This window comes from Vanessa cardui, chromosome 3 (genome assembly GCF_905220365.1).
Source record: "Vanessa cardui chromosome 3, ilVanCard2.1, whole genome shotgun sequence".
Classification (NCBI taxonomy): Eukaryota; Metazoa; Arthropoda; class Insecta; order Lepidoptera; family Nymphalidae; genus Vanessa; species Vanessa cardui.
Genome location: NC_061125.1, coordinates 7,039,321 through 7,063,644, shown reverse-complemented (window position 1 = coordinate 7,063,644; position 24,324 = coordinate 7,039,321). Strand labels below are relative to the sequence as shown.

General features: G+C 30.8%; 3 protein-coding genes across 3 annotated transcripts in view; 2 read left to right on the top strand and 1 right to left on the bottom strand.

Annotated features, from left to right (window-relative positions):
* Positions 1–4,532: 4,532 nt before the first annotated feature.
* LOC124543795 lies at positions 4,533–7,566 on the top strand. The gene is made up of 5 exons (XM_047122100.1): positions 4,533–4,665; positions 5,763–5,813; positions 6,277–6,384; positions 6,881–7,108; positions 7,366–7,566. The coding sequence occupies exons 1-5, from the start codon at positions 4,624–4,626 to the stop codon at positions 7,453–7,455; spliced, it is 519 nt and encodes a 172-aa protein (XP_046978056.1). The 5' UTR covers positions 4,533–4,623; the 3' UTR covers positions 7,456–7,566.
* A 2,211-nt stretch (positions 7,567–9,777) lies between these two features.
* On the top strand, positions 9,778–11,387 carry LOC124543749. The gene is made up of 5 exons (XM_047122040.1): positions 9,778–9,848; positions 10,100–10,165; positions 10,241–10,372; positions 10,538–10,771; positions 11,056–11,387. The coding sequence occupies exons 1-5, from the start codon at positions 9,813–9,815 to the stop codon at positions 11,134–11,136; spliced, it is 549 nt and encodes a 182-aa protein (XP_046977996.1). The 5' UTR covers positions 9,778–9,812; the 3' UTR covers positions 11,137–11,387.
* Positions 11,249–24,324, bottom strand: part of LOC124543748 — a 37,654-nt gene continuing 24,578 nt past the window's right edge. The window contains exons 2-4 of the mRNA XM_047122039.1: positions 15,830–15,920; positions 12,478–15,535; positions 11,249–12,347 (exon numbers count right to left, since the gene is read on the bottom strand). Coding sequence (XP_046977995.1) covers positions 11,517–12,347; positions 12,478–15,535; positions 15,830–15,894 — 3,954 coding nt within the window. The 5' untranslated portion in view covers positions 15,895–15,920 and the 3' untranslated portion in view covers positions 11,249–11,516. The remainder of the gene's footprint in view (positions 12,348–12,477; positions 15,536–15,829; positions 15,921–24,324) is intronic.

Sequence of the window (24,324 nt, the reverse complement as noted above, 5' to 3'; positions counted from 1 at the left end):
TCTATGATTCAAATAAATACATAAATAAAAATTTTAACAAAAAGAAAAACCGACTTCACACAAAACACTATTTTAAAACAAATGAATATTCACTAAAAAGTAATAAAAATAATTGCGTATTCAACATATTTTTAGAGTCCTCCTAAGTAAAATGAAATGAAAAATATTAGACTACTTAAAAGACGACTTACGATTATAATAGGTTGGGGAAAAAGTTTCTTCGTATTTTATATGAAAATTCAAAAAGTTTTTTTTTAGTTTATTTACATTTCACTAAAGTATGTAGGTGCCATTTTGTTCCATAACTTTTTGCCATCTTGTTGGTAGTGACATGATCCCATTGCTGTAAAAATTTTGGGGCTTCTGATCGAAAAACTGCGACAAGTGGTTTTGGCAGTCCTCTCGTGATGTTAACCTGACCCTGCCTAAGGAATTCTGCAGAGACCGAAACAGATGAAAACTGAAAGTGCAAGGTCCGGACTATACGGCGGATGCATTAATACCTCCCAGCCAAACTCTCGTAATTTTTGTTGAGTGGCTAAAGATGTGTGAAATCTAGCGTTGTCATGGTGAAAAACCACACCCCTTCTGTTGATCAATTCTGGCCGCTTTCTCTCAATTTCTTGCTTCAATCTCATCAATTGTTCGCAATACAGTTCTGAATCGATGGTCCTGCCGGGCGGTAACCGCTCATAATGAATGATGCCCTTCCAATCCCACCATACACACAGCATTACCGTGTTGCGAGTTAATCCGGGTTTTGCCACAGTCTGTGAAGCTTGACCGGCCTTTGACCACGATCTTTTTCGCACGTTCTTGTCGTATGTGATCCACTTTTCATCACCAGTTATCAGCTTCTTCAAAAATGGTTCGGTTTCATTACGTCGTAATAAAGAATCACAAATGAGTACACGGTTCATTAGGTTTCTTTCAGTGAGTTCATGAGGCATCCATATATCGAGCTTTTTTGTGTACCCAGCTTTATTCAAATGAGTCAAAACTGTTTTGTGGTCAATTGCCAGTTCTTCAGCTACATCGTAACTACTAATATGCCGATCTTGCTCCACTTTTTCAAAAATGGCATCAATTTTGTCCGTAACAGGGCGACCAGAGCGAGATGCATCTTTGATATCAAAATTTCCGGCTTGAAAACGCTTAAACCAAACTTGCGCTACTCTTACAGATACTGCATTAGGTCCATAAACATCACAAATTTTTTTCGCGGCTTGAGTTGCATTTTTACCTTTTTTATAGTAAAATTTTAAAATGTATCGAATTTCTTCTTTAGATTCACTCATTTTAACAACAACAAAAACAAATGAAAATCACACAAATTCCTAATTTGAATTTGGAAGTGCCTTCTTTAAAATTAAAACTTTTTAATGATACCAAAACCAGCCAGATACAAATGGTATAGCCAAAGAGATTTTATTACAAGTTCATACATACTATATGCGAAAAGACTTTTTCCCCAACCTAATATAACGTAGTTATAGTTATTGTTATATTTGGAGCCGGTATCAGCCACGGTGCCCTTGCCCCAACAATTAAAAGAAAGAAGCGATACTAGCCCCTTGATTGATCCAGTATATTATTGTATAAAAGGTAATTTGTAAAAAACATATTTGTTAAAGTATTCTCGTATTGTTTTTTGATAGATATACTGTAGCGTTTTCTTGGCTGACACCGACTCCAAATATAGCAATAATTATAACTACATTATATAATCGTATATCGACTTTTAAGTAGTCTAATAATTTTCATTTCATTTTACTTTGGAGGACTCTAAAAAATATGCTGAATACGCAATTATTTTTATTACTTTTTAGTGCAAATTCATTTGTTTTAAAATAGTGTTTTCTTTGGAGTCGGTTTTTCTTTTTGTTAAATTTTTTATTTATTTTTTGATTTTAAGTGAAGCTTGTGAATTTGACTAACTAATTTTTCTTAATATGGATAGATTAAGCGTTCCGTTTATATGAGTCAGAAACTACTTCGAGGACAATTTCAGAGGAAACTTGCGAATAAAGCAAAAATAGACTTTCAAAAATGCGACTTTAATACGTCATGCGGCATAAACTACAAGGATCCCTCGAAAGAGCTGTAATCGACCTCAGCAAATAATCTTTGAAAAAGAGCTAATATATGTCGTACATCATATTACATTACATCACATACACAAAATTTGATTAAAGATAGTAAGAAATTCTGCATTCGCACTCTAACTGTGAGCCGTTTAGGAGTTCCATCACTACATAGTATAAAACAAAGTCGGTTTCTCTGTCCCTATATCTTTAGATCTACGCAACGGATTTTTGATTTTAGAAGTTTGCAATGTGATGTCGTAAATAAACCAATTCTGTAGTATATATTGCATCAGTATTGCACCCGTGCGAAGCCGGGGTGGGTAGCTAGTTGATTATAATATTCGACTATGATATTTACATAAACTTAACCACATTACGGAAGGTGACTCAAATATCCAAATAACATATAGATATAAAAGTTTCGACCGAGTATCGCTAACGAGCTCCTCAGAATTGTTCCGTTCCCTTCCGTTCCGTTATTTTGTCATGGATCCTATGCTCAGAACCTTACCAAACTTTCACCAAACTACCCTTGAAGTATATATTTTATAATAAAAAAAGAATCATCAAAATTGGTTGACGCGATTTTCAGTTATTCATCTATTACATAATGCAAATTTAAATCTTATGTCGTTTTCATACCATCATCAGAAAAAATTAAAATTAAAATGACCCCACGGGAAGCATTACCTTTCAAACAAAAAAAAAAATATCAAAATTAGTCCACCCAGTAATAAGTTATGAGGTAACAAAAACAAAAAAAAAAAACAAAAAAAATGCAGACGAATTGATAACCTCCTCCTTTTTGAAGTCGGTTGAAAAAGAATATACGACACTCAACAAATAAATACTTAAATAGGTGTTAGGGCTAAAGGCAAGACGGGTTTGCCCGTACAACGGGCAAACCCGTCTTGTTTATTCCTTAAAATTATTATTTAGTTTCCTTTATTATATATTGCATTTATATTTCCTTAGTTCGGTTCTAATCTAGCTGTGTGTGTATGAGTAGTGATAATATCCATGCTCCACACTAATCGTCTCGTCCAGCTAAAATAGAAAAAATAGGAAATACTCTTACATTGTAAAGTGTTAAATAGTACATGATTAAATAATATGAATAAAAATAAAATGGGAACACATTTTAACAATTCAGCATAATTTGCTACGACTACAAATGTCCTAAATGTAACAATGTATACTTTTTCGTCTCACAAATTAATTTCATAGAATATTAGAATATGCATTCAAATTGACAGATACGTCAACGCATAGTGACTGAATCACACCCTTAAATTAAAAATACGGTCTTATATTTATATAAAATAAAAATAAAAAAAGACCGGTTAAGTGCAAGTCAGACTTGTGCCCTAAGAAAATGAAAGAATGAACTGGTTATGGATCTTGAATAATAATTACGCTACAAAACATTGCGTCTTGCCAAACGTCATGATTCTATGTACAGGGTAAGTACCATATAGGTTTTGATTCCCTTTGCTAATATGTGGGAAATATGACCTCTTCCATTGATTGCGTCGACTTAAAGGTTCGATTTTTTCTTTTTCGAAGTTCCGAGTGGCCACACACCTCAGTTTTAATTTCAACTTTATACCTGTACATATCTCTAAGAAAATGTCATTTAATTATGGGATAGCCAAACAAAGAGATGAACAGATGGACAAACGTTTTTTTTAATTTTTATTTATGTGAAGAGATAGACAGAGAAATCATTCGATAAAGCATTCTCTATCGAGTAGAGATTTCTCTGTTGACATTTATAAGTACAAGATTTACATATTTTAAAGATATACAGCGTTAAAAATAGCGCTGTACCTGCGTCAACTTTCTTATAATATTATAAGCTTATTCATTCTGTCCTGTTGTTACTTATTTTAATCACTAGTCGTGGCAAAAGCACAGAAGACGGAGAAGAGAAATTGATCGATACGATTTTAGTTACAGACATTTCCTTATTGATTTTACGTGAATGTGATATTTATTTAGGACAAAGACGAGTGCCAAGGATTCATTTTCATCCGTAGACACTGGAACAAGCAGAGAGATACACCGTCTTTGCGGCGCCATCAGTGGCATCTAAGATATTGTGCCTGCATTTATTCTGTGTATACTAAAATTACTAATTTTATGATAATGGATTACTGAGCCTATTTTGGTGAGATAAAGGTGTGACTATCTACAAAATATCTCCTATGTACAATAAAGTATAAAGTAACTAATAGTAACTAATACGTGCTATTTTATGTAAATAACACATTTTAATATTGACCTATCTAAGTCTCAGACAAGAGATTAATTTTGTCCTCTAAGATTTGTATAATTTAAGTATTAAGATGGTACAAATATGTTTTGAAGTAAAAACCTTTATGTTATTTTGCAACTTTAGACACATGTACAAGAACTAATCTATGACATGTGACACCTTGGTGGTTTCCCGTGGCACACAATAGCCGAACATAATTGTTTGGTATAAAACCTAGCACACAAATTCTACATCATCACTGTTTATTCACAATCAATCATGTTTCGTATTGCAAGTTTCTGCCTCCTGGTTATCCTTCAGGTAATTTACAAATAAATATTTACTTTATTTTATAAACAATTACAAAGTATATTATCATTACTCGTTGATGCTTGCTATATTGATTTGTTTTTTTTAATTGGATTTCTATTTTTTGCGTTAGTTATTAGAGATATTTTATTGCTAATTAAAATATTAAAATACTAATTATTGCTCTCGGCTTCAGACTTAAAAAGTAATATATGTCCTTCCTTGGAGTTGAACTTGTGTCAAACCAAATTTCATAAAATTTGGTTTAGTGTTCGCTACAAACAATAAGTAAGACAAAGTTACTTACACATTTATTACATTAATATATACAATTTGTTAGTTGTAGTACCTTTTATGCCTCAAGACCAAATTACGACCCAAGCGTTTACAAGCCCAGGTATATTCCATTCTATATTGATTCTTGCATAATACCATATATTTTGGGATCAAATTGAAACGTGATCATTTTTATTTGCACGAGACGGTCCTGAGAATAAAAATATACGTGTATTTATTCATAAATATTCATAAATATATTTAATAATATTAAAAACACTTGCTAAATGTAACATACATTTTCATATATAATAATATAAGGAATAACAGTTAAATATTGTATTAGTGTACTATAATATTGTTTAAATAATATGCAATAGCTAATATTTTCAAGATTTTTTCTTGGAGAAGAATACATAAGATAAAAAATACACTGTGTATTGACTTCATGAAACCGTCAGATGGCATATAAAAGAAAACCTGATATACATATATACTTACTGCCTAATGTATGTACATGTGTGTATATACCTTGTAGTATAGTTTTTGATACATTAAAAAAAAGAACACACAATCGCCAGTCATAAAGGTTTTCTTTTTCTCGCGTGAAGTTTCGGTGCTCCGAAACTACAATTAATGAGTCATAGCAAATTTATTTTTTAATTGGCTTTCGTTATTAATTATAATTCTTTTAAAGTTATTCATACAATTCTCGTATGATATAAAATTAAATAGTTACACTTCTATTCTTTTTAAAAGGTCATATTCATAGAGATGAACATATAATATATTTTTATATAACTCATAATTTTTGTTTTTTCTCTATAATAAAGGTCGTGACCTCAGAGCCGCCTCCTCCTCAATGTAGAATAATTCCCCGAGTGGTAAGTCCTTATTTATTATATTAAACATTTTATATATCACAGCTAAACGTATGTCTTCTTTTATATTATTTTTAACATCCGTTGATGGGTTGCCTTACGAAGATGTATGATGTGATTCAAGTTTTACTAAATGTATATACCTACTAAAATATCATTGAAGGCAACTTGAAAAGGAAAAGGTTTTATAATTGGCTTTTTTTACTATACCTAGTCACCTCTGGATGCGATAACCCCAAAAGCAAGACAATAAAAATCTATTTACTCGTAGTTATGAACACTGAAACCGCAAAGCAACCAAATTGAAATTGAATAAATAACTAAATTATAAATTGTTTTTAAATTTAATACATCGTTATTAAAAAAAATACAGATATATGCAGGCAAATTAATATTATTTTAATAATATCTACACGCGAGTTTATACCTACATACACTGTCTATAAATGTAAACATTTATTTATAGGAAAACGCTACAAAATGCTGTAATTTCCCAAAAATATTTAAGGACGAGGACCTTAAAGATTGCGGTATAGCATTACCACACGAAAGCTCCAAACCGAGCCCGGCAGACGTAAGTTTTTAATTAATACCGATAACGCCATCTAGTGACAACTTTGTTAACAGCTTGTTAAAGACTTACAAACCAAAATTATAAATACAATAAATATTATATTTGTAGTTTGCAATTTATTCTTTTATTTTTATTCTTTGATTAGTCTAAAAAATTCATGACGCATATTATTTTATTATTTTTCATAAAATCTGTGTTTTATTTTTTGTATTTATTCAAACTATTGATTCTTCTGTAAAAGCACAAAGTTTTCTATTCGTCACACCTTTCTAGTCGCCTATTTGTTATATAGTTTGTTTATTCAATTACACGCATAGAACTCACAAAAAACAAACATGCAATATCTGTTTAAATTAGCAAATGGCTGAAAATTCTTTTAAGACTACCGTATCTCCATCTATTGTACGTTGATGGTACTACGTCAAAATGGCTTTTGCACTTCAGTAACTGTTCGAAGCCGTCACTGCATAAAATAATAAAATAAGATTTTTTTTAGTGCTCCATGCAGATATGTTTATTGAAAAAATACAATCTCATGAAAGATGATACTGAGGTCGATAAGGATGCAGCGACCGAGTTCCTGGATAAGTTTGCTGAATCTTATCCCGACTTCAAGAATGGGGTCGAAAAAGCCAAGGAATATTGTATTAAAAAAGATTTGCCCGACTCAAAAGTGTGTAAACCTACACATATGGTATTTTGCATTAGAAATATTCTGTTTATGGTAAGTTAATTATTCAGTTTAATTCATCAGTTTAAGATATATTTTAATATTTTTAAAAGTGAAGAAAATTCTTTCCTATAATTTTTTGTTTAATTACATAAGAAATTTTTGAGTATCGCATAACAATGTTATGTTGTATATTATATTTATCTAAGGAAGTCAGAAGATATCAGGAAAAATCTAATGTAATAAATAATCTACACATCTGTAGTGACACAAACAAATTTTCATTTCAATAAATATATTTTTTCTTCCAGGAATGTCCGAAATGGGAAGAGATTGATGATTGTAAGCAAATAAAAGATTACGTTGAAGAGTGTAAACCATATTTCGTAAATACTCATTAATATATTTTTGGGGTTATGTAATATACTAATGTTTGTTGTTTGAATTTTTGTAAAAAATAAATATATTATTAATGCGCATAAAACTCATAATACTATCAATTATAGTTACTCAGTTCACTTATTTTAAACCTCATTTACGTTTTAAATATAAATAAAATTAATACAAAGCAGTGTTTTTGAATAAATGGATTAATTTTTTGATAAGCACCCGAAAAGATGATCGGTAGCAAATTTAACTGCACCCCATTTAGTTATAGGGATTAGGGGCTAATACGAACACCTACGCGTTAAGAAACGGATTCTTTCAATCTTTCAATTCGTTGCATGCTTTTGACAGGTTTAAAATAAAAATACAGAAAACTGCACATATTAATACTTACTTATTAAACATAAACACTGACAAGAGTTAATTCATTATAAGTATGCTTCACTATACTCAGTATGAAAGCAAAAAGAAGTCACGTCACGAGGCAGGAAATAAGGCTATCATTATTTTCTACCTTTTCAATTTACTTTCACTAGTTAATTAATAATTTGGCTATTTAACTCTTTTATCAAACCGGGTCCTAAAACAAAAAAACTCAGAGTTTATGTAGTGTATGCGATATCTGAGCATAAAAAAGAAACAATATTGCATTCTAAACTTAAAATAAATACAAAAAGAATATACGACACTCAATAAATAAATACTTAAATAGGTGTTAGGGCTTTGTACGGGCAAACCAGTCTTGGTTATTCCTTAAAATTATTATTTAGTTTCCTTTATTATATATTGCATTTATATTTTCTTAGTTCGGTTCTAATGTAGCTGTGTGTGGTGTGTGTATGAGTAGTGACAGCATATCCATGCTCCACACTAATCTTCTCGTCCGGCTAAATATATTGTAATGAAATATTTCCTGTAATTAAGCGTTAACGATGAAATTCCGATACTGGTAGGGACGGCATTCCATCAAGCTTAATTAAAAGGTACTCACAAACTCTGGTATTTATTCCCTGCCATATCTTTAATCAATGCTGGTATTAATATATTTCCAATAACACCCAATTTTGCTCTGGAACTCCCTAAATTTAAGAGTGGAACTGGGTAAATTATTACTATTTAAATAAAACTAGTTATAACGGATTTGAATCGCGTATATTAATTATTTTTGACATCCCGACGTTTCGAGCACTTTACAGCGTTCGTGGTCACGGGTCAGTCTACCCGGTCATCTATTCAAATCCGTTATAACTAGTTTTATTTAAATGTGTAATAAGCGCGAAAATTTAAGACAACATTAAATTATTACTAATTTTTTCCGTCTTATTGCCTTTTTAAAGACATTGTCAAATGTTCTTGAACATCTCGTATATAAAAGTCTTGTCTGTTATATCGAACAAAATTATCTAATTTATTCCCAATTATTTGATTTCAAGAAAAAAACGAACATTAAATTCCGTCGATGAGCTAACTTTAACAGAATGCAGTATCCGCTCTTACAGCGTTCCTAGGCCTTCTCAAAGCATTCGACACCTTCCTTCCTATTCCCACATTCTTACTAAAACTTGATAGACTATGATCAGAGGTACTCAAAACAACTTCTTCAGCTACCTTAACTATGTAAGCGATGAGTACTTCTCCGAAATCTTTATAAGTTTCGTGTTTTCTTTCAGTTAGGGGACAAAAAAATTCTCTTTGTTTACGAGTATTAAAACATTTTTACTATAATTTATCTAGTGGCCCAAATAAATCATTTTAAATATAAATTTACGTATTTTTCTTAGATAAAGTTATCAAGACATCAACATCAACAGCCTGTAAATTCTCACGGCTGGGCTAAAGGCCTCCTCTCCCTTTGAGGAGTAGGTTGGAACATATTCCACCACGCTGTTCCAATGCGGGTTGGTGGAATACACATGTAGTAGAATTTCTATGAAATTATTCACATGCAGGTTTCCTCACGATGTTTTCCTTCACCGCTGAGCACGAGATGAATTATAAAGACAAATTAAGCACATGAATCAGCGGTGCTTGCCTGGGTTTGAACTCGCAATCATCGGTTAAGACGCACGAGTTCTGACCACTGGGCCATCAAGACATATTATTTTAAAATCAATACTCATAGCAAAATTCGAAGTCGTTCTACCAAATCAAATATGTTATTAAGCAAATTTGTCGCACACACGAACGGAACGCATTGTCGTGGTGGTATATCGTCTTTCACTTAAAATTTAAGTAGCAACTCAATATTTTGTAAAACTTTAAAACGTTTGTTAAACATCGATCACACCTTCCTTTGTTGTTTCAAACTACTCAGTAAACACAATCAGTCTTTTGCTATAATTCGTCGTTATAAGTGGATTTAGAGAAAGATATGAAGTTGTTGTATCTTTGTGCAATATTTTACTTTGTATCCTTTAATTGAATTTTCGATATTATTCTTAAACAGTAAGCAGAAAACGCATTTTGTGTTTAAGCTGTTGAATAATCGTTAGTGATCGACATCAATTGTTTTGTTAAACAAAATTATTCATCTATTCTACTGTAACAAAACAAAAAGCTTACGTGCAGAAAGTATACCTACTTGATTAGTCTGGTAATTAATTCATCGAGACAAATATAAGTGTTTTAATAATTTCAATTAACCACCTAAAATTTAAGGTAAAAGGACAATTTGAACCGATGAAGATAAAGCCAGAAAAATGTTATGGCACTGACGACTTGATGGTAAATATTGATGTTATTATACTATAAAAAAATGTTCAAAGGAAAACTTAAAAATGATATTTATCAAATTTATAGGAGAGAAAATGTTGTATCTTTCCGCCTTTTTTCAAACGGGAAGTGGCTAGAGCATGCGGTGCTATCTTCGCACTGGTATTTATAGATAAGGAATATAATGTCACAGGAATGAGAAGAGAAGCTATCAAAAGTGTAAGTTGCAGTCACAATATAATTTCAACTAATGCAATGGAAATGGTGACATCCATTTCATACTATTTTAATAGCAAGTCATTAGTAACGTAAACTTAAGATTAAAAGCGGTTCAAACGCAGCTAGTCAATCAAGATACAAGATAATCCATTGTTTACCTTCCAGTGTGACCATTGGCGATGTATTTTAAGTAAGTATAATATTTTAGATGCAGATGACTTGGTAAATAATGAAAAATATTATACCCACCTCGACAGATGGGTGACTCTTAATCAAGAATTTAGCAACGTTATGACCAGTGCCAAAGTGCATTGCAGACAAGTAAATAGGCTTCTATTGCCATTGAATGTTTGTGAATTTTTTGATTTTCAAAGTTGTATCAGAAACTATATAAACCTGGTAAGTCTAAATAGTTAATTTGATTACGACTATTCCAAGACTATTTCACTAACATAATTTATTTCAAATGTTTTTGATTTCTAATATCTTCCGCTCTCACATCACGCTTTCCTACGATGTCTGGTAATGATTTCATACTATTTGATTAGACGAATGAAAATACACTGTGTTTAATTATATAATATAGGTCCTTAAAATGGTACCGACTCATTCACCATAGGATTTAATTTAAATCATGTCTATTACCAAGGTGACAAGTGATATGTAATGCTCATTTTTTTCAGAGCTGTCCGAAAATAATAAAAAATGCAAAATGCTACGAATGGAAAGAATTTTACGACGAATGCAGAGAATACTTCATATAATTAATTAAACAAAGACTTTTATTATTTTATTTTATTCTAAAACTGCATCTATAATGACAATGAAATGAAATTAGTTATTAAAATGTACTACTACTTCATTAATTACAATATTTTACTTATAATAAACATTATTTCATTTGCATCATCTTATAACTACACACATTTCATTTAGAATTAGTATAGAGGTAACAACTTACGTACAGAATAATGTACAAGTTACCTCTATTCCAATAAACCGTAATACTGTCACATAAATGTTAATACAGTGAATAATTTCATACACATACATATATCACACTCACCATTATACCTCATCACCTCATCACTTTCCTTTTAGGAATAAAGTAAATTAAACTAAACTAGCAGTCTTTTCTAAACCTTCAAGGTAGAAGCCTTGGATTATATCTACCAACATAAAGAATCATGCCAGAAGGGTTGTGTCGGACAAAGAAGAGGAAAGGCCTATCGAATTTTAAACGAGCTGGTTGAGAATTTCTTGCAGGGAGTCTTGCTTGCCTTGGTCGAAGATGTAACGGCAAGTGCATAGCGTCACCTACATCATGTGGATCATGGAAAGCCCGTTGATAGTCTCGTGGTTCATCCCATCCAGTAAGCCATCTGGAAGTTCTATGTTTATGTGATGGATCTAATGTTTCAGGGTATTCTTCTATGTGATGCTGTTCACCAATAACACCTTCACCACAAGTAACAAATGATGTCAATTGTATCATATCAGACAAATAAAGATCCTTCGATGGGCCGTTCATTCCACCTAAATCGGCGTGGTCTGCATCAAATAATTCTTTCAAACCCATTTTACGTAATGTAGAGGAAACATTAAAAATAGATTTGTGGGATAATCTTGGGATTTGCAGTTCTAAGCCATTTCGCGGTAAAAGAGTTCTTAATAATTGATTCCATGCCGGTGTACTTAGATCAGAGTCTAGAAATCGTTTTTCGAGATTTTCTAAGTCTTCTGCATGTACAACGTTTCCTTGTTGGCCGGGCATTAAGAAAAGTGTGCTAACAACAGAATTTGTATTGCCTAGTGCAGCAGCGGTGGCATCCAAAACTGGATCGTAACCGGCAAGGAAATTACTCTTAAAGACGACAGCTGGTACCGGAACCAAACGCCTCTGACGCACATTTGGTGAAACTACAAAATACATCTCGCCGTCTCTTCCTTCTACAGATGATCCACTGCAGTCAGTCTGGAAAGTAAAAATAAGTAAAATCAGAAAATTCAATGAACTATAAATATTAGAATTTACAAATACTTTTTAAATTATTTCTTATTAAATATCCGCAATAGCATTATTGTAAAAAAAAAATCATTCTCACATGAAAAATGTTAGCCGAAAACGCTGCCAGTGGAGGATGCATGGTTATACTGTTGGATTTCATATATTCAGCAATTTTACCCCATGTATATCTTTTGACAAGTAAATTAGTTCTTCTCCTTATAATGTCACTTATTAACTTGAAATTTATTTCTTCAACATGACCGTTATAAAAGTGTTGCGCTCTTTCTTTATAAAATGTTAAAATTTTGCCTTTAGCTCTTTCACTGTAGAGCTCTCTTATAAATGCTGATACAGATACTCCAGATGCAGACGTAGTTTCGATGGAGTCAGATACATTTTTTAGTGTAAAATGTGGATTGAATGTAACCATATCATCTAACTTAAGAACTTCATTCATTTCACCCGAAGTTGCTCCTTTTGCTCCCATAAACATCATTGCCAACATAGACGTTATAGAATAAGGAGAAAAAACAATGCTTCGTTTTTTGTCTATATTTTCAGTTATGACATTCCAATATCTAAACGCTAGTTCATTGCAAAGTTCCGTGAATTGTAGTACGTCTTCACCTAAGTCTTTAGTCGTTACTTCTAGCCCCTGATTTTCCTTAGGAAACTCTAAAATAATGCCCTTATCATTACTCTCGGGTATGTAAAAACCTTCAACTTTGTGTTTATCTTTACTTACATCATAAACTTTGGGTGGTGTAACAGTTGATATTAATTTCCAGGAGTTATTCCTTTCATTTGCTAACTCTTTTTCATCAATATTTACTTTTTGTATTTTCTTTTTGAATTCATCAAATTTTGGTACTTCTATTCCCAATTTCTGAAATTTATTGTTAAGCTTACTATTTTGTTGGGTAGTTGTGATGTCTGGTAAAAGTGACGTTACTATATTGCTCTCAGTAGACAAATTAATAAATGTAGATGACTCAATCGTATCCGCTGCCGTAGTACTTGCTGAGTTCATATCCACCTTCTTTTTTTCTTCTGAATTGGTCAAGTTATTGTGTTTAACATTAATATCCCATATACTGCCACTGTTTTCTATATTACTGGAATTCAAATTATTAGAATGTTGCATTAGAATGTTGTTGTTGTTTTTTATACTGATATTTTTATTCGTCATATTTTTTGATGTATCGTTTTGTATAACAATCGTTTCGTCTTTAAATTCTTTAATTACGTTGTTTTTTTCATCGCTATTTTTCTTGAGTGGGGGAGCAGTAGTTTGTGATGAAAGTATTGTAGTATCAATCACTAAATTGGAAGTTGTGGTGTCAATATTGAATGAATCATGAGTCAAGTATAAGTTCTCCTCCGTTCCTTTAATACTTTCATCTGATTTTGTATTATTTTCATAAGAAGCTATAGATGTAGGAGCTGGACCTTCATTCACTACTTGTGATATTAAATCATCTACTGAACCTGTGAGAATAAGATCCATCATAGGAGTGTTAGTTGTACTTAATATTGCAGTCGTGGTTGGGGATAAAGTCGTTGTCTGTACTTCTTTGATATCCAAATCATTTTCTTTAGTATTTTCATTTTTTATGTGTGGGTCAATGATAGAAATTTTTACAAAATTATCAGATTCTTGAGTATGGTTTGCTTTGATTTCATTTTCATTCGTATTTTCAATAGGTATTTCAATTTCAACGTTCTCCTTGCTCTCTATATCAATATTGTTTATTTTTGTAGTATCTAATAAACTATTGGAAGTAGGTATGGGGGCGTAATTGTTGCCAAGATCGGAGGCTATTTGACTTATACTCTGAGCCACATCAAATAATGGTAAAGAAGTCTGACTTAGGTCTTCATCTTCTTGTGTTTGGCTACTTACGTTTACATTGCTTTGTTTGTTTTGTGGTGATATTATTTCTGTTGTTGTTGATGTTGTTGTTGAAGTTAAAACGGATTGTGTTGTTTTAATCGATGTTATATTTTCATATTCTTTATCATTGATTTTTACAGGCGAGGGTGGTAATGTTGTACTTGATTGAATGTTTGTTATATTTCCATGTGATAATTCTGTTTGCTTATTGTTTAACAAATTTGTTGTAGTTTCAGCAATATATGCAGTTGTGGCAACAGGTGAAAAAGTACTTATTTTCTCATATTGAATTGGGTCTGCTGTTAAATTTCCGATGGAAGTTTTGTTCTCATTTACATTAGCAGTATTAGAAACTTGCTGTGTTGAATGCGATGAATAGATTTTGTTAGTTGTAGAAATTATAGACTTTTTTGTTGTTGTAGATGTAGGTCGCGTAGTAGTTGTTGAACTTGTTGATTTTGGCCAATTTGTTGTTGTTCTAATTATTGGCTTGCTTGTTGTTTTTCTTACAGGCTGTTTATTCGTAGTTGTAGTTACCTTCGAAGTTGTAGTAAAAGGTTTTGATGTAGTAGTAGTGGTAGTTGTTGTTGTTGTTGTTTTTGTTGTTGTAGGTAATTCAGTTGTAGTACTCGTAGAGAGAGAAACTTCAATTAACGGTTTTGCAGTAATATCTTGATTTTTGTCCTTCATTTCAGACGTTGAAACACTGGGTATTTCATTACTTTCTTTACTTTGCGAATTTTCATATTCCATATTTAAGTTATCTATATCGATAGTATCTGTCTCAGGTGTAATAAATGAACCCGATGTTTTATCTGGCACTATATCTACCCCTGTGTTGCCAAATATCGAAGGTAAGATCAGACTCCATGAATCTGAAACATCTGGTGTATCGAATGTTGGTTGTATATTTGGCTTATTTTTATGCGCTTCCATCTGAGATTTCAAAACATTTTGTACATTAGTAACTACACTGTGTACTTTCGTGTGTGACGGTTGACTAAAGTTGAAGGCTATTGTGGGTTGATTGTCATTAGCGAAAGTAACTAAACCGTCTGTTTCTTCTCCTGCGGCTACTATAGCCTGTATTTCTTCTAAAGTCATTAATCGTTTAACAAGTTCACCAGACTCATCAAAGGTATAAAATTCATATCTATCTGGCGTAAGCAAATTTACTGGACTTCCCACCGTTGCTGGTACACTTGACGGTGGCGGAAGACTGTTGCCAACGGCATCAGCTACGTATGGTAATTTCGTTCGCCTGAAACGTAAATAAATATGCTTATTCAATACTTATTTAAATTATATTCAGTTCATTAGTAAATGGGAAATGAATTAAATCTTAATCTACTTTATTTTTCAATGAAAAATAATCAAAGCATACAAATAGCGTTATATATACATTTTAAAAAAGGAGATAAAAATACCAATTATCACATAAGGGTCAAAATGTATTATTTATATAATACGTTTCAGAACTCTGATATCAATTTCGACTTATTTCATTTTCACTATTTTATTAGTAGTACCAAGAATATTTTGACATATAAATTACCTGTTTTGATTGTTATCGGCAAACGCGCACGTCGCGGTGATGAGTACGCACAGAGTGAAGTGCATCCTGCCACACGCACTCCCCACTGAAACTGATAATATAATACTTTTAATAATAATAATAATAGTAGGATCCTTAAGGCTGTTTATGGCTATAAGTGATTTTATATATGATATCACCAATTTAAGTTTATTATGAAGAGAACGTGGAACGAGAAAAACAAACGTATTACATATTTGTGTAATTCGGAGATGATATAATAAAGTATGCAGTGTAATCAAATAAATAAATAAGTATTTTAAAATTAGTTGTTGTTATTTTGTGCGAACAACAAAGATTGGCCCTAAGATGCTAAACTTAGTTATAATTATTTTATGAAAAAAAGCTTCAAGAGTTTTTCGGATGACAAGTGACTAGTCAAGATTGAGGACGTCTCGAGGCGTTTGAATGATTGTGCTCCCGTCAGATACGTATCAGTTAGACAGACAAGAACGAAAACGTATTCTTGTCGTCCTCGAGACCAGACAGACGCTTACTATTACATAACTTGGTCCTGTATGCACGATATGTATATGGAGTGACTTGTTGTACGATCAGTAATGGAGTAAGTGTACCTATCGACATATTTTGGCTTATTCGATATCTTTTTGTCACTTATTCTCCAGTCAAAAATGTCAGTTTTATTAACTAGTATTATAAGGAGAACAAAATCAAAGGTGTTCGAATGAGGCAAAAATTCGATTATATTACGTTATAATTATAAAAAAAATAATTAAATATACATAGAAACTTAAAGACAACTTTATTATGTACAATTTAAGCTACTATTGGAACCAGGTGATTTTATTTAATGTTAATAAATTTAATAAGACTTATATAGTTAATAAATAATCACTGAGTAAACAGATTTAGTTTTCAAAACGTGATAAAACGACCGTTAAGATTTTTATATCGAATTAAGCTCTTATGCAGATTTTCATAACGTGAGACCATCCATTGGATAACATAAATAGTGCGATAATCGCAGTCGACTACCATAAACAAAAAACGAACTGTAAAATTAAAAACCTGCTAAACAAGTAAAACCACGGTCATTGTCGCGCAAACTTGAACTACAAGTTATGGCTCGAGAGCAAATAGCCGTAAAGTTTATCGCGCACTAGCGATTATTTGTCACGGTGACATTTTTATTGCTGTTTCTACGTTCATAAATTTTATGACTGCTCTAAACGTTTATAGATAATTTAAACTATCTTAAAGACGTTATCATTTCTCTTCGATGAAAAATCACTAGTGTGCGTGCGTCTGAGTTAGTGTTTTGTTTTGCACCAACATGCTATCGTTTCTTTGAATGAGTAATTATTAATGAAGTCTCAGGAAAAGTCATTGGCCTTTTATAGTTTTTAATTTTTAAATAGGATTTATGAAAATGATAAAACATAATTAAATTCGTTTTTATATATACTAGTGTTTTATACTTTTTTACTAGGCTCTACTTATGTTTTCATTTTAGATATAAATTAATTAACTTAGAAATTATAAAACGCAACCATTTTTGATCATGTGTATCGCATAGAGATTTCGTAAATGCGAGTAAACTATTTTTGCTACCTTTTTTTAACCTTCAAACTACATATTTCGTTTTTATGTCTTATATACGGTATGAAATGTTATATAAATTACCAATGCCTTATGGTTACCAAAATAGGAAACTAACTTATCGCACTTAAAAAAACTCAAATGGGTGCTCCAGACCTAAAATGTTAGTAATTACAGACAACAATAAATCACAAACGGGAAATTAAAAATGTCAAACGCAAATATAAATCTAAATAACCTAGGTAATATTTAAGTACACAGACATGTACATAAAACTTCGAACGCGTGACCGGTTGTGTTTTAACAAGTTGTTTGCAAACGATCTGGGACACTTGACACTTGGTTTGTGTTACAAAGTACAACAGTATCTATCTAAGTTGAATATATACTGAGCTTTTATTTAATAGTGTAAATATAATTATAACAAACTAAAGTCATAAAGCCCAGATAGTTCAATTAATAGAACTAATCGTAACCAAAAATCTCTTCCGGATAAAAAATTACAACAAAAATGTGTCGTTTTGCGCTTATTATCATTGTGTCGACTGGGTCAAATGTTATTTGCTAAAGAAACTACTTCAATAAGTTAAATATACAAGTCAAGACAGCTTTAGATATTTAAAGTTCTACAGATATGTATAGTTTTATTAAATGTAAGGGTAAGTGAAAATATTCAAAGAGGCAAACAAAATAATGTAATACTAACCCGTCAATAAAACTATAAATTAATATTAAATCTACATATCAAATCCAATTTCTTTAGGTGTTATATAAAAACTTTTTTAATAAAATTGAACTTATAGTGAAAATATATAGATTTAGATAATAGTTACTCATTTACAATATCCAACGTAAATTAAGACAGCTTGACACAGCTCCGCATTTTTAATTACTTAGTAACGCTAACGCTATTTTTAATTATTAAGACGGTCAAGTTCGTGGGTTGTATGTCATATAAGAAAGAGGTTAAAAATAATAAAAGAATAAGTCATCAAAAATAAAACCTTCTTTCTAAGTTAAATGATAATATGAATGGCTGACTGAACGGCACATCACGCTCTGATGGGTAGCGACAATCTGGTCCGTTAGGATGATGGGCCGTGAGATTCTGCATAAGTGAGTGCTACCACGTTATGTAACTAACGAGACTTGGAGACTAATTTAAAAATAATCATTCAAAACATTGATATCAGGTTTACTATATTAATTGTTGTTTTTTAGCTTCTGTAAGTTAGCATTGTCTAAATTACAAAGCAGGAAAGTACAGCGAATTAGATAAACGAATTATCCGAGTAATTATGAACTTTATTGCCAATTCCTTCCTTTGATTAGATAAAAGTACTCCGTTATTTACCGTGATCTGAATAAATAATTTTACTATCTGTACAGGATAATACTATTACGAATTATCTTCTATTTTAGTTGCTTCTTTTCTTTGTAAAACAAATAAATTAGGGAACAATTTTATCAATTTATTATTATTACACCACAAATGAATATGCAATATATAATTGTAGATTGTTAAAAAAAACTACATATATGTTTATCTCAAAACATTCTTACCTTATCTGCTAACTAAATATAAACCGACCAAACGTGCTTACTATCTCATCGTAGATGCAGTCGTGATAATACAACCCGATGATTATCTTAACAAAGTATCGAGTCCTTGACACTATTCAGAGCGATCCATACGGAACCTGTTATAAAGTAATAAAACTCCAAAATTCCGCTTGCCGGTCTGGTCACTGAAAGTAAACGCGGAGGTAACGGTACAAGAAGGCTTCGTGACAACAAAGGTCGACGAACTATCTTCGACGTATTGTTTGCGGAAAAATGTGTTTTTTATATCACGCGATTTAGTAAAGCTAGAAAAAGAACTCGAATCTCGACTTTCATTTGTAAATTTGTAATAACTTTAAAGAAGGTTAAGTATTCTAAGGCGCGTTCAAAAACTTCATTTTTAATAGATACTTAATATAGCTCGGTGCCATTCACAATTGCAGTTCCATCTTGATGGATCAACATCTACCGGCTTCGGAGTAACTTTATTCATAGTTTATCTTAAACAAATTTACTTTATTTTTTAAATATGTTAGAACACATAGTTAGCTCAAGGAAGGATGTTACCGTAACCTATTAGTTATTAACATATTATTTTAAAGTCGAAAAACCTAGTAGGTACATACATATATAAACACAAACAAAAGAGCAATAATATGTAAATTTAACGAGCCTCACAAACAAAACAATATTCATAAGTAGTAATATATTCTTAATAGCAAAACTTAATGATATAATTATAAATTTGCTTTGAATATATAACTTAAACATTATCTATATGTAAGGCATTTCTAAATGGATTTTTGGGATTCGTAAATGTATCCACACGATTAAGAAAATTTCGTCTCGAAATTTTAATCAAAAACCACAATTACGTTTTCTACAACCCAGAAGATAGAGCCGGTTATTTTATAATTTGATTGCGTAGTAATAAGCTCTACAATGTTTACATGAAAGCAGAATGTATGTTGAAATTTATACTGTAAAGTAATATAAAATTTATCACTATCCATAACTTATGGGAAATATGCTTATAAAATTAAAGATTCAATTTTAAAGCGAGCCCACTCTTAATCATATTCCGCTTGTTTACGATTGAGATATATTATGAGAGTGAATTTAAAACACATAATTACTATGCAAAACCATGTAAAGTAATGAATCCTATGTTTACTATTTTGTTAAAGCTTTTTATTAAGCATTAATTAAATGTAATGCAAGTGATGAATAGATGTCATTGTTAGTTTCTATTGCTTATTTTATTGTTTGATACCAAATATCACGAAACTTTTTGTTTCGTGATATTTGTGTACATATTATGAATTTGGTTATAAATACTTAAATGTCGTCAAAAAATATGTATGTTTTTTATTATTGTTTGTAATTTATCTAAATATTGTTTGGAAGATTTCTCTGCCTAGGATTTCATTTTCGGTATTTTTAAGCAATTTGTCCCTTCTTAACTTTATTTACGATCTAATATTTGTTGTTCTTATAAATTGCTTAAAAAATATGAAACGTCTGTGCCTCTACATATAATTGAGATAAAAGTAATAAAATCTCATATAAATGGAATGTATAAAAAAATATATGAATAAATTAAAAAAAAATGCTAGCACCAAGATCTTATCAATAGTAAAATTATTTCATCAATATCCTGTTCTAACAACATTTGAGATTTTTATACTAATAGACAAAAACTGAATATTTTTCGAACAAACTATAAACATTTTTAAAACTACCATTATACCAAGAGCAACGTGTTCATTTCTACTCTCGCATTTACTTTAAAGTTTCAATAAATCTTTACGAACACTTGTGGTTTCTCCTTAAATTTAATTGAAATAAGCTTAAACTTAATACGTTTTATAACAATTATTATAATATAATTGTCAACAGCAAGTAGATAGTATGTTCTGTATAGGTTTTTAATAATTAATTTATGATTATAATTTATTATTTTTAGTAAGTCGACAAAAGTATGCCTATTGTAAATAATTATATCAAGTACTATGTCTATTGACTAATAGGTACAAGGTATAATATACCCACGATAGCTCTAGAAAAATCTATATTTTTCCTATATTATTAGGCAATAAGAAACACTGTGTTGTGAACCCTCAGAATCTGATAAAATGACGCGCGAAATCTTTATTAAAATAAAATATCTAGAACGGCTATCTATTAAAAAGTATCTATATGAATACACAAATTCCGAAAAAGAAAGTCTCATTCATCTCAATGATAATGTCTTCCCAACAATGGTAAAAGACGACCGGAATTCTGTAGAAACTGTGACAACGCTAATTGAATTCATTACTGAAATAGTCGCATTTTGTCCTACTTCGTTTTATTTGTATTAGCAAATTAAACCTAAGTAGATATTGTCGGTAGGAAACGGTACATAGTATATATATACAACAACAACACAACGAAATAAAACGCACGACCACAAATAAAACACATATATCACATAAATACAATTAGATACCTCAAAGAAATATTACTACTCTTAAATATAAAGACACAGATATCCCTCTATGTCGCGTCTTCCGAATATGTTAATTTTGGTTAACGTAATGTTTGTGCTACTATGACTTTTAGCGGTAATTTTTTCTGTTATGTCTCCATTATTATTAAGAAACAGGTTATAATATACATTATGATGTTAGTTTTTTTTTCAAATAATAAGTAAAAGAGTAAGTTACAGAATATTTATAATTTTTTTTATGTATTAGGCATGCAAAGCGCTATAAACGCCAACGCTAGTAAGTGGTCACAGATGTTCGTAACCATTGGCATATTAAGTTACATTAATAATTACTTACATCGCTAATGCGCCACTACAGTGCGAACTAAGATTTTATGTCATAAAATAAGAAATATCGTCGACATAAAATATTTAAAAAGGATACTTTACAATATAATAAATAATGTAACGGCAAATTTACGTTTATTTCTCTTTATTTAAAACAAGTTGATGTCGGGTCTCTGGTGCTGTTTATTTCCTAGTCAAAAATACATTTTGTTAATGAGAAATTAAAATAATTATAAAATTATGAGTGACTGGTGTAACACTTATAAAATAATTATTTTTATGATGCAAAACCAGTAAATGAATCGGTAAATACTATATTTTATTATATTTATTCCATTATTCTTTTACAACTGTTGTCGCTTACGCATACTTTAATACAAAAAAAAAACAATCTTCCTTTTTTGGGATACTACTTTTCGCTGGGTTTACAAGTCCTAAAAAACCGTTTGACCTTTGATTTTGTAGATAACACAACGAAAATCGTTTCTTTTATAAGTCTAAGAATTCATATTATTTTTCAAATTGTCTAGCATTTACTTTCAAGTCATTCGTCCCAATATTAGTGCAATGTCATTCTGCTTTTATACGAGATACGAGAAAAAGCTTTTTAGACCTTGGATGTTGAAACACACTGATGACAAATAAGATAAATGAAAGAAAAAAGGTTAGTCCATCTTACTTTAGCTTGTCAAGGATAGATTTTATATATTTTATATATCTTTTCAGACGTAATATAATTTAACATTTGAAATAAATTTCGTATAATAACTAACAAAGAAGTAAATTCGCATATATTTATAACACTTAGTATTTTTGTTACAATTGACCTATTCTTCCACGAAATTCAGTCAATTTTTATAAATTATGGTCAAATATAAATATTCATAGGACAATCAAAACGGCAATAATTATATTTACAATGAATGTTACTGTATGTATGGTTTTGGAAATAATGGAACATATCTAAATAGATGCTACATTAGGTACATTGGCCTAATATGTATATTGAAATAATAGTATAGAAATATAAACTACTACAAATATAACCTCCTACACCGCCAACATGGAATCTAAAATTAAATGTCCACGTTGACTAATTACACAAACTCAAACCAGAGTAAACACATTATTAACATTTTTCATGAGAAAAACTGAATCACCGTCACTCCCACCAAATGCTTTTAGGATTGAATTATTAATGACAATAAAAAAATAATGTACTTGCTTTTATGAATTTAAGCTACAATGTTTTCTTTTAATATATATCTTTGCTCTCTGCTAACGGCATAATGAGCTAAGCATTAAATAAAAAAATAATTGAAATAAACCCTATTTTTTTAAAAAGATCATAATTATCATTTCACATTTGTGGAGAATTGAAGAAAAAAATGCCATAGATAAGTTTATATAAAATATTAGATAAGCGTCAATTGTAGGTTTTTTATTTTAGATTTACATACAACCAAGCGAAAATCAGGTATTTTGTATGTGGATAAAGCAACGCTATGTAGATATGTAGGCAACAATAATATTTGAAGATTTGGAATTTATTCATTATATTATTTACTATGTTGTGTCTGCACCGGTTTGCGTATCTTTTTATGACGGCAGGCTTATGTTGAACACAATAGTGTTATTTAGTAGTAAGAACAGTTAATGTAAGCAATTCCTGGAATATATCTATTTAGGGCTTAGTAGGGCTTTGTGCAAGCCTACTCATCAGATATTCTACCGCTAAATAACAATACGCAGTATCGTTGTGTTCCGGTTTGAAGGGTGCGTGAGCCAGTGTAACTTCGGGCGCAAGGGACATAGCATCTTCAATCATCATCATCAAGGAATAGTTAATATTTCTTTCAAGGAATAGTTTTATTTCATTGTCTATAGGTGATAGTGACCACTTACCATCAGGTGGCCCATGCGTTCGTCCGCCAACCAATTCCATAAAATAAAAAAAAGCCAAGTACATAAAAACTCCTTAAATATCAAACAAGAATATTAGATATAAGAAAAAATATTCTAAGAATTTCTCATTATTTCAATATAGGTACACTGAAATTCTAGTAACTAATTTAAGGTCTGAGCATAGAAACTTTAGTTAAGAAAACTTTAAGATAATTTCTAGAGATAACAATTACGAAAGCTAACAACGGCGTTTCATTTTACACGTATTATTTTAACTACTGAAACAAGAAAGGAATATAACGTTCCTTTCCAAAAGAGTCTTGTGTTAAGATGAGTTTCATACATACATACATATATTTGTATGTATGAGACTCATATATGCATATCCATATATATAAAAGAGTCATATCAATAAAGTATTTTCATACGCACACGCCATAACACCAGTATAAAAATACGATATTAATTGTACATTAAATTAATTACTATTAAACAGATCCAATCGGGTAAGCTTCAATATATAAATTGAATAAACATACGATGCTAGGTTTGATATATAGTGAATAAATAGTATTGACACAGTAAGTAAATAAACACGCTTCAAACAAAA

Excerpts from the sequence above, each read along its gene's own strand:
- LOC124543795 (XM_047122100.1), top strand. The coding sequence starts at position 4,624 with ATGTTTCGTATTGCAAGTTTCTGCCTCCTGGTTATCCTTCAG. Across the intron at positions 4,666-5,762 it reads GCCTCCTGGTTATCCTTCAG|GTCGTGACCTCAGAGCCGCC; the intron begins GTAATTTACAAA and ends TCTATAATAAAG. Across the intron at positions 6,385-6,880 it reads CCAAACCGAGCCCGGCAGAC|TGCTCCATGCAGATATGTTT; the intron begins GTAAGTTTTTAA and ends GATTTTTTTTAG.
- LOC124543749 (XM_047122040.1), top strand. The coding sequence starts at position 9,813 with ATGAAGTTGTTGTATCTTTGTGCAATATTTTACTTT. Across the intron at positions 10,166-10,240 it reads ATGGCACTGACGACTTGATG|GAGAGAAAATGTTGTATCTT; the intron begins GTAAATATTGAT and ends TCAAATTTATAG. Across the intron at positions 10,373-10,537 it reads GAAGAGAAGCTATCAAAAGT|TGTGACCATTGGCGATGTAT; the intron begins GTAAGTTGCAGT and ends TTTACCTTCCAG.